This window comes from Colletotrichum tamarilloi (genome assembly GCF_030869305.1).
Source record: "Colletotrichum tamarilloi strain Tom-12 chromosome Unknown Scaffold_257.1, whole genome shotgun sequence".
Taxonomy (NCBI): Eukaryota; Fungi; Ascomycota; class Sordariomycetes; order Glomerellales; family Glomerellaceae; genus Colletotrichum; species Colletotrichum tamarilloi.
In genome coordinates, this window is record NW_026849640.1 from 224 (window position 1) to 12,820 (window position 12,597).

Here is a 12,597-nt window from a genome sequence, read left to right on the forward strand (position 1 = left end):
CTAATAGTCGGTTAGAGCGGGCTCGGCAGGATTGAAGAACACGTACTATGGATGAATCACTGATTCCTGAGATCCCGAACATCATGATTGCCATAACGCACATTGCGTGGTGGCTACCCGTGGCATCCGTCCTTCTGTATGGTATCAGGCATGCCAAAAGGAGCCGCTGAGCAAGCGCACCACTGATGAGGGCGGATACACGTATCAACCGCAGGTATGACGGGCACCAAGTCGCGAGTCGAATGGCCAGTGCCAGCACAACGCCTTCCAGGATGACGGTGCAAGCGGCACGAGTAACCATTCTAACCTGAGAACAATTGAGCATCATCTATCTTGTGTCTAGGTCTAGACTGGGCTGCGCATGGAAGTATCTGGGTTGCACTCACGTATATGGCCCTTGGGATCTTGATCCTGAGCAGTGACCACATGAGAATCGTGACCGGAACACATACAGCCAACATGGCCACTGAAACGACTGCAGTTTTGCCGATGACCAACGGTGAGGAATGTGATGAGGGAGGATAAGAAAGCGTTCCAAGGGAGCAGAAAGTTCCGTAAAAAGGGCCATCGCGCATCTAGGTAGGGGCGGTGTCACACAAGTACCCAGCAGCATGTCCCGTCAACTGGCAGTTGATGGTGGAAGTAGCAGCGTTGGGCAACTCGCTGTCTTCACCCGCGGACAGCGTGAGCGCATTCCAATACAATACCAGCTGCTATCCGCTTTGAAGCGGCGGCCGCTGCAGGAGCATCCGCGTCTCGCTGATCGTCAGAAACCGGCGGACGACCAACTGGCTGGAGGACAGTCCATGCTCCGGGGAAGCTCATCCGGCGGCGTGAGGGCATTACAGAATAGCCAGCGCCACATGCTGTTTCGATGCACCATCGACTACGAGTCCTGCTCTCTGCTGTCACCTTAGTACGCTCGCTGATTTTGATATGCTGTCGCAATGGCCAATGATCCGCGCGACAGGGATCGACGCCATCTGGAAGGTAATTCGCGCTTCAGAATGGGCCCCTGGTGGATGGGCGGACTTATATACCGACACCAGCCGTTCAAGTTCACGACCCCTGCCGCAAGCAGGCTGATCAGAGGGACGGGCGCACGCCCCTCGCCCCTACTCGTGTCCACGCCCCAATGAGCAGGGACAATTCGACACGCCCCGTGGCCCACCTCATCTCTTACTACCTTACTACGTATGTACGCATGGTAGGCACTCCCCACACGCTAGCCTCGTATGGCGACAAACCAGACGTGGCTGGTCGATACGATCAGGTACTCGTCCACCCCTGCTCCAGTACGCCGTCTCCTGCCATTCGCTGAGCAGCGCGAGCAGCCCGCGTGGGACTTCATCTAACGGAACATTCATGAGAACATCTGCGCTTTTTGTCGGCCATGGAGCACTGCGCGATTATCTATCTGGAATCAGCTCTTGTATCCCTGCCTCGCCGATCTGTGCTGGTCGCAACAACTCTGACCGCTTCGTCCTTCTTCCGCGTGGGGTTTGGCCAGAGATATGGAGTGGCTGAACCTTCAACAGACGGACGAGGTCTACGAAATGAGGCCATTTTCGTTCAGCTATGCTGCTCTGCTGTTTCAACTAAGTCTCTGTAGCATTACTCCACTCAGAAGTGACCACGCCCTGCGCTTCTTGGCCTTTTGTCATCCCCGCCTCGCACGCGGGCGCGCGAAGGGGCCATTCTTGACAATCACCACGAGGCGCATCTTTGACTCCACCTTGGCGAGGTCGACTTCTTTTCCCTCCCACGCACACCCCCTTTTCACAATTCATCCCTCGACGGCGCCAGATACCCGGCAGTTTCCAGTTTTTAATTCTTGGGTTTTCAGGTGGAGGCTTCCTTTTCTTTTGCTCGCTTCAAGCACGAGGGAAACAAGGATCGGTGCCTAGTCCTCATTTTCGACCCTCCTCAAGACAATACCTAACACGGTATCTATCACCCGGAGCCTCGTACCATAAAACACAACCTCAGTCCTCTATCTGCCGCCACCAGCATGCCTCATCCAATTCCGCAAATCAGCTCTTCGCTACCTCGCAAGACTTTGCCGCCCTTGAAGCCGCAGACATCTGCAGGTGCACGGCATCAACCCTCACGCGCCTCACACTCCCGCGACTCCCGATATGCCGGGCTCCCAGGCCAACATGTCGCCTTATCAGCCTCAACAGCAAAAGTCCCGCGGTTCTTGCCAGCAGACGGGCTGGTATCCTCACCCGGCCCAGGCATCCAGACCTCGACTCATGCTGCCCCTGACCACCATGGCCTTTTCTTCCCGGCGGTCCACCGCGCCTTTCCCCACGTCTGCACACGTTCTTCCTGCCTTGTGTCCCGTCACTGCTGATGGGATCATGCCCCAGCCCGGTGAGAACTACCCCTACTGCCAGGGCGGTGTTATGCTCAATGGCATAGATGAGGTCAAACGGCCTATATACGCCGTTGGCTCCCAGCGTCGCCGGGGCATTCTCTCCAGCGCTCTTGACTGCCCTGTTGTCACTGTAGCTGGCACTCGCAATTCAAAGAGCACATGCGATCCGGTAAAGAATGTCGGTGGCAAGTTGCCTTGCCCTTACTGCAACACGACCTACATGCGAAAGAGCCACTTGAAGCTTTACCTGTTGCGCCGTAAGTAACAACTCCCTGATCGACGCAGCTTGTTATCTTGCTGACGAAGATGATCATTAGACACGTGCGCCCTGTGTGGTAAAACTTTCTCGCTAACTAACCCTCTCGACAGTCAAATCATCCGCCGACGTAGACCAGTTTGTGTTGTCGTTCACTTATCTAGCCCCCAGATTCATGCCGAGAAGAAAGCTGCTAGGCGAAGAGCAGCCCTTAGTCAGAATCACGGTCTGAACCACAGTCATGATCCGGGTATCATGCCTGCAGATGGCACGGCTCAGCTCTTTGGTGTGATACTCGCGTCGGACGGGTTGAGAAATCATGCACACCACCGACGTCAGTCCTTGCTTTCCATCTGCTCAGATAGGCTTGATGATGGCGGTTATCAAGACGAACGACATTTGACAGACTCTGCCATTGATGTTTCTGGCCAAGTTGGCAAGATGCAGAAGTACAACATGCCGGTCCAAGACGAGACGTTCTCCCAAGGCGGGCCCGACGTGGACCAACAAACAGGCCTCGACGGAATTCAGTTTTGTCATGTACATCAAAGTTATGAAATTCGCATCCGACTTCCTCCTATTAGCGTCGAAAGTATACGAGGACCTTGTGGCCAACTGAACTACCGCGAATCCCTTCTATAGTTGATCTGGAAGGTGCTGGCTGCCGCATCGCTCGATGATCTGATTGTCTTCGGGAGCGCGTCTCAGCATCATGAGGAAGCTTGTGAGACTTCATCAGCTACCGAGAAGTACATTCAATATCTTGAACATTTCGACGTCTTCACTGGCATGTCCTCTATACCCCACACTGCACCGGATCAACTGCACCTTCTCTACGACTATGCGATGGACGTCTATCCCAAAGCTCAATCCTAACCTGAGAGCTTGGAGATGTAAGATCGACTAGGCAAGACGAATCTGCACAGATCGCTGTTGACCCGACGAGTTCAATTGCATGACAGTACTGTCGTGAAGGGTTACGCAACTCTGTAAATAAGCGATTAGAGTCGACTATGCGTCTCATGCAGGCGATACAGCTACTGGAGTGGGTGAAAACATGGGTGGTCTCAAACGGAGCAACTGCAGACGAGGAAAGTAGTCGTTCGGACAGATCAACAAGTATAGTATTCACGTATCGAATTTAACACTCCGTGTCGTCCAGACATTTCCGGCGACGGTGAAGGCTTCAAGGAAACCTTTGGTACACATGAACATAGGCACAAGGAGAGGCAGCAGTAGGCTTCGAAAAGGCAAAACAACTGCTTGCATTTGGTTGGCACTCGATCTTCAACTCATTTTCCATGCCTTTCTGTCTACTTTCGTCGCGGCTACTCTGATCAACTGTCATCTTTTATTCCGGAGAAGTAACACGATACCTCCAGTATCAAAGCCGATTAGACGGTGGTTACTCCCCAAATGCATCTTGGGCGTGGAGATGGTATCAATGCGTGAAATTGCCCTCAAAGACAACTTGAGGCTCCTGACTGACACCCATCTCCGCAGTCACCTAGATCTGTCAAGGGTTGAAAGCGCAAGATCAAAGCCCGGGCGGGACTGAAAGGTTCCTAAATGCTCTACTGTCAGCGAAAACAAGTGTTCGTGATTGCGTGTACTTGTCGGAGATCGTAGGATGAATATGGAAGGGGAAGATAGATAATCCAGCACCCTGGACGAAAGCGTCGGGAAAGCCATAAGAACATCTTGATCTCAGGGTCTTCAAAAAAAAAAAAAAGACCAATGCCGGGAGTTGTCACTAATTAAGAAGCGGAGGAGGCCGGCTAAATAGGAGAACGAACAGATGAAGAAGGGCGAGCAAGCAGTGATAGCCGTTGAAAACGGGTATAAACTCAACCCGAGGGCTGACGACACAGTGGCTAAAAACAAACCACGTTTCCACCCTCCTCAGCCTGCGTCACGGGCACGTGAGCGTTAGAGTGATTGCTCTTGTTTAAGTTGGTCACACCCCACCTCGTTTGACTTTCCAATCCCACATTACTGGTTTTCTCGTTTTGCCCTTGGCCATTTCCAGCAGATCAACTCTCTTCATCCCAACGTTCTCGAACGACCTCGGCTTCTCGGCGCCAACTACTTTCGCTAAAACTTGTGCTCTCCATCTCCAGAAAGCAGAAAGAAGACGTTCATTCAGCTATAGTCCCTTTGGCTCCCTGCAAATCCTAATTTCGCTTAGAAACTCATTGTGTGTCACTCGAAGCAAACACCTGCCCGTTGCGTCCTGTTAGCAGCCAGTGTCCCCTTGACTGTGCTATCTGACATACTCTGAGCTTTGCCTCGACAGGTAGTGGCCATACACTCCAGCTCTGCGCATCTCACCCTCTCTATCATCCATGCCCCTAGTCGTCTGCACCCCTTGCTGGCTTCACGGGTCTATAACAGACCCGAACCGTTACAATTTCTTCCCAACTTCGCATTCAGTCATTGCTCTCTCCTGGCTCGGAGTCCGATGACGAATCCAAAGCGCTCCATACTCAGACCACGCCAAAGGGAAGATGTTATAAACTCTTTGCCTCAGAGGAGGATACCTCCACAACTCTCGCCGCAGCAAAGTCGGCAGGCAAGCAAGCTCCGGGAGAAGCCATACCTCAGACTTACATCATCACCGACGGCGATGACTTGAAATCGACCTCGGCGGGAGGCTCAAGACCCAAAAGACCTTCTAGAGCCATGCAGCCGCCGATGAGATCTAGCATAGCTTGTTTGAGATGCAGGAAATCCAAAATCAAATGCGACAACGATAACACTGGATCGCCTTGCGACACATGCATCAAGGCAGGACATAAGTGTGAGTTTCCTGAATCAACGCCTCTTCCGGCAAAACTATCAAAGCCGCCGACTGCGCCGAAGCAGTTAAGGGAGGTTAGCCGTGGCCGGAAGCGAGTGAAGAAGCTCGAAGATGCAACGTCCTCTGATGGAAGTACTGCTGCAGCACTTGCTCAGGAAGTCCTTTCGGCACCCTATCTTACCGTCGAGTTGTGGCATCAACTCTTCGACATATACAGGCTGCACTTCGCTACCGAACTCCCGTTCTTGCATCTCCCAACTCTCAAAGTCATCGTTCACGATAAAGAGAACGAGAGGGCGTCAACCGAATCGAATCTGGTTCTATTGGGCATTCTGGCTCTCACTGCAAGATTTCATCCCGACTTGGTCAAAAATGTGGCACACCTCACACACGAAAAGATCGCGGACCCCAAGTCTCGCGGTATACTAACCAGTTCGGCGCCGTCAATGTTCTCAGAGTACTTCGCAAACGCTCTGACAAAGGCACTGGGAGAACTAGAATCAGCTCTGACATCAGCGACTGTCGTCCGTGTTCAAGCTTTTCTCATGCTGGGCTTGTACAAATGGAGTCAGCCGAATGGCGGCTTGGCTGCATGGATGTATGTTGGCGTTGCCATACAGATGGCTCAAGGCTTGAAATTGGGGTTTGGAGACAAGCCTTTGGGCGGCAAGAGAACTCTGCCCATGTCTCCTTGGTCAAGTAAATCTGCCCAACCACCCTCCGACCTTTGGAAAGATCAGGAGGTGAGGCGTCGTACCATGTTCAGTTGCTTGATACTGGATCGTCTCCTATCCTGCGGATCAGATCGGGTTTCTATGGTTCGGTCCGACGATCTTCAAATCCAGCTGCCATGCACTGAACACGCCTTCGACCTTAGCCGTGTCGTCTACACCGGATTTTTGCGGCAGATGGGACATGGCATGGAGCCACCAATAGATGACAGCGTGTTGAGTCGATTCGTGCAACTAGCAGATTTCTGGGGCGATATCACCAAGTACAGTTTCGCGGGCGGCCGCCATACGGAGTCCCTTCCACCGTGGGACCAAGAGTCGACTTTCTATCAATTGAATAAGAAGGTAGACGCCTTTTACGCTCACCTTCCGGAAGAGTTCACCTGGTCTAGCTCGAACTTCTGGAAACACGACAACAGCATGTATGTGTCGCTTCACATGCTAGGTGCCCTATGCAAAATCATGCTGCATCGCGAATACATCCCGTTCATCGCCATCAAATGTTCTGAGCCGGTCGGCCCTCTGGATGAGCCTGTATTCGACCGCGAAAATGTTCCCGACCACTTTTGGGAACGAAGCGCAGAGCAGGTTTTCAAAGCTGGAAGGCATATCATCGACCTCATCTCGACATGCAGAGACAAACTTCCACATTCGTCATTGGTCATATTCGCGATTTGGCAAGCAGCGTTTGTGGGAATATATGCACGGCACTACCCTCACATGGATACTCAAAACCATATGGTCAGCAAACAGGAGATCGAAGAACGGAATTCGGGAAACATGTCTGAGAGCACGCAGACGGGGAACACCAGCATTGCTTTCCAAGCATTGACCAAGGTTGCACCTTACCAAAGCATGGCCTCCAATTACGTCACGTATTTCAAGGACGTTGATCAGTATCTCACCAAGGTCTACTCCGACTACACAAATCGAGGTTCGAAAAAGAGCGGGGATGGTTCTCTGACCATTCGACTGGGTGGAGGTGGCGGCGGACTGGAAGAGTGGAGGGCAAAGGCCGACAAGATTACGAGCAACTGCATCATCATGGACGACAGCCGGCCAACAGCGTACGACGGCTCCGATGAATCGCGGGCTAGCACACTGGAAAGGAGCTGTTCCCTTGGACATGAATATTCCCATTTGAGTGGGAGCGGGTCGGACAGCCGAAGGAATTCTCGTCAAGCGTCGTCATTTACCGCCATCAACGCCGCCGCATTCCACCAGCAAGCCAGCCACGAAGGCTATGCGGGAGGCAGTCCGCATCGCTCACCAACTCAGGGCTTCCCGCCAACTCCCAGCTTCCTGTCAAACGAGGCCGCGATGGCTAATCTCAATACCGAGACAGCCAGTATCGATTCTTATGTACAGCAGAACCAGGGTCAGCGATTCGGCACCATGCTTGAGGACATTCAGGAATTTACGACGGGCGGGATGGTCTGCGCGCCCAATATCGTTGACTAGGACATGCTCAAGCCCCCCTTCTATACGCAGATGGCCGGTGGCAACCCGTTGCCCCAGTTTAGCGGGAGTATTTCTTGAAGGGGTCATATGAGCAGGTGGAACAGGCTTCTAGGCACCCAGCCCGAGACATGGTTATATGGAGATGATGGATGAGAACGTTGTGTCAGGGCACCACATTTAAGCGCGTACAGGATTTTCAGACAGAAGTTACGAGTGCGTTATAATCTTGGGGACGAAGCTATGACGATTCCCCCCGCCGCGGAGCGAACAGTTATGGGAAAATGTCGACCGGGCATAACCAGCATGAGAGAGCGTTAGAAAAAAGTAAAAGATATTCATCGCGATATTTACGAAGGGTTGTTGCGCGATGCAATCAGTTGCGCCACATAAGAGAAGGGCTCCGACAAGACCAACGCTAACACATGACGAAATTTAACTGACGGGAGTCTTCTCCCTTGGCGCTGCCTGCCGCGGACGTGAGCCAATCTCTCTTCACATTCGCGTGACGCAATTTCCTCGTTTTTTCCTGCTTGCAGTTTTTGGTTCACGTGGGGGGAGCGTATCAGCAGTCGAGTTCGAGTCGAAACTTGATTTGAATTCCGAAACTGTCGGGCTTCCTTTCGACAAGAAAGGCGCCAACGCAGACAAGTCTCCATGGATGTTGATCGGTGGCAGTTGTCCTGGCACTCTCTCCGCGTGAACATCCGTCATTGCACCTGGTACCTTTGCTGTCTACCATGCCAGCTCTGCCGTCGTGCAGGCTTTTGATGTTTTCTGGCAATTCTTCACTCCCATTGAGCAGGTCCTGCCGCGCACCTGCTTTGCCGATGTCAAGCTCGTCATCAAGCAAGTAGACAGTGTGCTTGACAAGGGCTTCGCCAAGGAGATCGATGCGATGAAGGAAGACTTCGGCTTGGAGACTCTTGAGGACAATGCCGACTTCGCCTGGTACCTGCTGAGGCCTATCATCGAGTGGGCAAGCAACGAAACCGCAGTATACAAGTTCTGTGACTATATCGAAACAGGCCAGCAGCCTTCGTGAGAACTTACGCATGGCACTATCCTCACATGGATACTCAGAGTCATATGGTCGACCAGCAGGAAATCGAGGAACAGAACTCGGGGGCCACGTCTGAGAGGGCGCCGACGAGAATTTTCAGCATCGCTCTCCAAGCATTGACCAAGGCTGCGCCTTACTTTGGCATGGCCTCAAATACGTCACGTATCTTGAGAGAATGGATCAGTTTCTCGCCGAGGTCCACCGGAAGTATACAAATCGAAGCTCGAGGAAGACTGATAATGTTTCTTCGATGATTCGACCGCATAGAAGTGGCGGCTTATTGGAACCCCGGAGGGTCAAGACCGACAAGACTCCGAGCAGCGACATCAATCTGGAGGACGACCGGCCAATAGCTTACGACGACTCCGCTGGATCGCGGGCTAGCCACTTGGAAAGAAGCTCTTCTTTGGGTACTAAGTAGTAATGCCTCTCTAGCATGACTGTCACAGATGAGCGAGAGGACTCCCTGCACTTGTCATCATGTGCCGCTCTCGATGACGTCTTCCACCAAGATCCGGACCACTATGACCTGACCAGAGATATTCGTCATAAATCGCGGACAGCGGAACACCCCCGACTCCTTGAAGTTACGATGGCTAGTCCGAACGTAGAAGGAGTCAATATTGACTTCTTTGTACAATAGAATCAAGATTGGCGGCTTGGTGTCGTGCTCAAGGACATACAGGAATTCGCACGGGATGGATGATTTACGCGCCTGAACTTGAGAAATGGTGAAGTCGCCATTATATGCGCACATGAGACGTGGTTTTTGGTGTACACGTCAGTAGAGCAGGCCTTTTGATCGGTACGAAGCTTGATGGTTGGTATATTGAACAGCGTATGTGTATGGGAGGAAGGTGGGCAGAGGCCGAGACTCCTCTGTTGGGTGTAAGTACCTAGGTAGGAGATCGTTTGCCGCGGCCCGAACACCTTTTCTGCTGTCAAATCCGCCAATAATCGCCCGCTGCCCTATTTCAACGGGACTTCGTGCATGCAGGGCGCAGACGAGAGTGAAGGTCTTTTGATCAGGCTTTGTCTTTTATGGCAGCCGTTGCCGGCTGTGCCGTCAATTCCTTCGGTGATTATCTTTGTATTGTGTTGAACTCATATTAAAAGCCCCAATGGAGACCAATCGGTGTCTTAGGCATGGATGCCTCCAATCGGCCAGCACATTAAACTTATGGATGCCGCCCGCATGCCTCAACAGAACACTCTTAAAACTTGTACTACCTATAGCTGACAAGAAAACTTGTAGCTTAGCCTTGAAGCAAGAAGTTTCTGCTATCTCATGCAAAGAAATCCCATGCAAGAAACAAAGCTCTGGGGGCCCTGCGCGTCGTCGGCTCGGTATCGAGTCGCCCCGCCGTGGGCAGACGTATGAGCTGGGTGCGTCGACCCTAAGTTGCGGTTCTGTGTTCCGAGGTTTCGCATTGGGTATATGACCGTGTGAGCTGAATGATAAATTCTAGCGAGCTCTCGTCGACAAGTCATGCCTGCCAATTTAGGCTCATCTCGGAGTTGTATTCTCATCCAACATGCAAGCATTCTCCAGCACGTTCGTCCATCTGGCGTTAGTGCCTACGTGGCTGTGTTTAAGGTGCTGACGGAAATGGTCCGCGCGGAAGAATGTCTTGCTCTTGTTGCACTCTCGGAACTTGTATACCTCTTCAAGATGGCGGACGCGCTCTTCCCACTCCTGGCCCGTGATTCGACGCGAAGCGGAATCACCAGAGTCACTCCCGTTTCTGGGAAAATCCTCACCACAGTAACCACAGAAGTCTGCTGCACCGGGGCGATTGATCCTCTTGTGAAAGGCTCGATCATAAGCATTCAAGCCAGGCAACTCCAGCTTTTTTGCCGAATATGAAGGCTGTTTTGATGGCGTTCCGCCTCGTTTTTGTTCTTGAATCGACTCTCACAGAACGAGCATTTATGGTGCTTCTCAGCTTCATGAGACCTGCAAACATTCAGCTCATGCTCAAATGATTTCGCAATATCTGCGGACCCTATACTCACGCTAAATCCCCGGCCGACTGGAATTTCTTGGGCTTCTTCGGGCAACAGTCACACATGAAGAAACCCTCGAAGATCTTGTATTCATCAGGCTTGCTCACTTCCGTGAGCTTGCGGGAAGAAGCGAGAGGCCCGTTTTCGCTGATGGTCCGCTGATAGGTTACGTTGGAAAAGGAGCCGCGAGGTGAGGCGTTCAGTGACATCAATCCATTTTGAGGTGAGATGCAGATGTCATCAATCCCGCCAGACGAAATGGCCCCCGGAGGCAATTCGCCCGGAGGAATTTGACCATATGACAAACCTATGCTGACGATGCTCTCCGTTGGCAGGTGTGAATCCGAACTGTGAGACCATGATCCTTGAGGAATGACGCTTGGTTGAGATGCGGGCGATACTCTTTGGCTTCTATCGCGGCGACGCAGTGAGTCACTTGGGATTGTGAAAGCAAGTGGGACGCTGTTATCGGGGTCCATTGAGGCACGGCGCTTCACCCCGATACCGTCGTAGTGCGCCCTCATGGGATCCTCTGTTCGCAATCTCTTCGCGGAATTGGTCTCTTCCATTTCCATCTTGTCCGTCTTGTCACTGTTTGATGACGTATCGTCGATGTTGTCCCTTTTTGAAGAGAACGGGGAGCAATAATACTGTTTGAGATGGAACGGCAGGCTTCGGAGGAGGTGGGAGAGCAGAGTGAGGAATCTGCGTGTACCTGTCAGGAGAGTCTAGTAGGTTTGACGTCTCGAGGTGCAACGGCAGCCCGATAGACACGATATTCGTGGGGTCGCACATGTCGCTGGACGGCCTCCTCCAGGAAGATTCGGTAGTTGACGATGTGCTTGACATACTCGGGAGTGAGCTAGGCGCCTTGTTGTCAAATTTCTTCCAAGGCGCGAGCTTCTTCTTTATATCAACGAGGGTATCGGCACTAGAAAGGGATTGAAACTGGTTGTGATGCAGACCAAACCCGGCCGGGATGCTAGGCAGGGAGCTTCGGTACTATGACGGCAAAGATGTCAGACGGGCACCAACTTTCGACAGTCTAAGGGTTTCACCCTTTCTTGAAATCAAATCAAAGATCAAAGGAGTATTAGGGTCTCCAACCTTGTGGAAGCCGAAGCTGAAGAGCAGCCAATGCCCAAATAGCCCTCATCGCTCCTATAAGCGGGCATCGAGCATGGTGATCCGTATTGCGAACTTCCTAAGCTGTCGTGATAAATGTATTCCATTGGGTTGTATGAATTGCAGTGGTGTCTTCTGGGGTCCTGATGGTACGTAGGAAGATTGCCGAAGGGGAGTAGCGGTGGTGGTTAGGGCGGCGGTGCATTCATCATGTTTCCAGAAGCGGGAGTGGTGACAGAAAAAGAACCACTGTTCGAGCCGAATCGCCCCGAGCGTCCTAGGTTTGATTGATCCAGGATATGAAGAAGATCCGCCGGCCCATCATCTCTCGAAGATGCCTCCATGGTGTCGGCTTGTATGTATGCACTTCCCAATTGAGGAACGAAGGTTCCAGCCGAAGCGGTGGCACTCAAGTTGAGAGTGACGGAAGGCGGACGTCGTGAGTGTGGGGCTAGGAAACACGTAGGGTTTTGGTCGCGGCGGGATATGACGAGCGTCCGAAGGCGAATCGATTGTCTGAGACGCCTTGAATGGCGGTGGCAGTCGATTTCGCTTTGAATGGGAGCAGGAACCAGTGCAAGCCGAGGATGGCTCTAGGCTCTGAACTCGGCGCCGCGGTGCTGCTGCGATATTCCGCAGGGCGGTTAACGGAATGATCATGCAGTCCTTGACTTCAAGCCTGTCGCCAGCACTTGATCAGCAGCACCAATTGGGCTCTTTATCAGGCCGTCCGGCAAGGTTGTATTCCGTCAGAGACAGCCCATCAGGGAGACATGT

General features: G+C 52.4%; 6 protein-coding genes across 6 annotated transcripts; 5 read left to right on the forward strand and 1 right to left on the reverse strand.

Moving 5' to 3' along the window:
* Nucleotides 1–611: 611 nt before the first annotated feature.
* CTAM01_16738 (uncharacterized protein) lies at nt 612–917 on the forward strand (the record flags this gene model as incomplete). Its single annotated transcript, XM_060532730.1, has 1 exon — nt 612–917. The coding sequence occupies one exon, from the start codon at nt 612–614 to the stop codon at nt 915–917; it is 306 nt and encodes a 101-aa protein (XP_060372687.1).
* A 37-nt stretch (nt 918–954) lies between these two features.
* On the forward strand, nt 955–1,355 carry CTAM01_16739 (uncharacterized protein; the record flags this gene model as incomplete). Its single annotated transcript, XM_060532731.1, has 3 exons — nt 955–990; nt 1,082–1,194; nt 1,274–1,355. The coding sequence occupies 3 exons, from the start codon at nt 955–957 to the stop codon at nt 1,353–1,355; spliced, it is 231 nt and encodes a 76-aa protein (XP_060372688.1).
* An 804-nt stretch (nt 1,356–2,159) lies between these two features.
* Nucleotides 2,160–3,512, forward strand: CTAM01_16740 (uncharacterized protein; the record flags this gene model as incomplete). The annotated part of the gene is made up of 3 exons (XM_060532732.1): nt 2,160–2,637; nt 2,698–3,176; nt 3,279–3,512. 3 exons carry the CDS (start codon nt 2,160–2,162, stop codon nt 3,510–3,512), a joined length of 1,191 nt encoding a protein of 396 aa, XP_060372689.1.
* Nucleotides 3,513–5,318: 1,806 nt separating this feature from the next.
* CTAM01_16741 (fungal specific transcription factor) lies at nt 5,319–7,628 on the forward strand (the record flags this gene model as incomplete). Its single annotated transcript, XM_060532733.1, has 1 exon — nt 5,319–7,628. One exon carries the CDS (start codon nt 5,319–5,321, stop codon nt 7,626–7,628), a length of 2,310 nt encoding a protein of 769 aa, XP_060372690.1.
* A 654-nt stretch (nt 7,629–8,282) lies between these two features.
* On the forward strand, nt 8,283–8,670 carry CTAM01_16742 (serine carboxypeptidase S28; the record flags this gene model as incomplete). Its single annotated transcript, XM_060532734.1, has 2 exons — nt 8,283–8,296; nt 8,373–8,670. 2 exons carry the CDS (start codon nt 8,283–8,285, stop codon nt 8,668–8,670), a joined length of 312 nt encoding a protein of 103 aa, XP_060372691.1.
* A 1,525-nt stretch (nt 8,671–10,195) lies between these two features.
* On the reverse strand, nt 10,196–11,544 carry CTAM01_16743 (uncharacterized protein; the record flags this gene model as incomplete). The annotated part of the gene is made up of 3 exons (XM_060532735.1): nt 10,196–10,433; nt 10,705–11,286; nt 11,411–11,544. The coding sequence occupies 3 exons, from the start codon at nt 11,542–11,544 to the stop codon at nt 10,196–10,198; spliced, it is 954 nt and encodes a 317-aa protein (XP_060372692.1).
* Nucleotides 11,545–12,597: the final 1,053 nt, after the last annotated feature.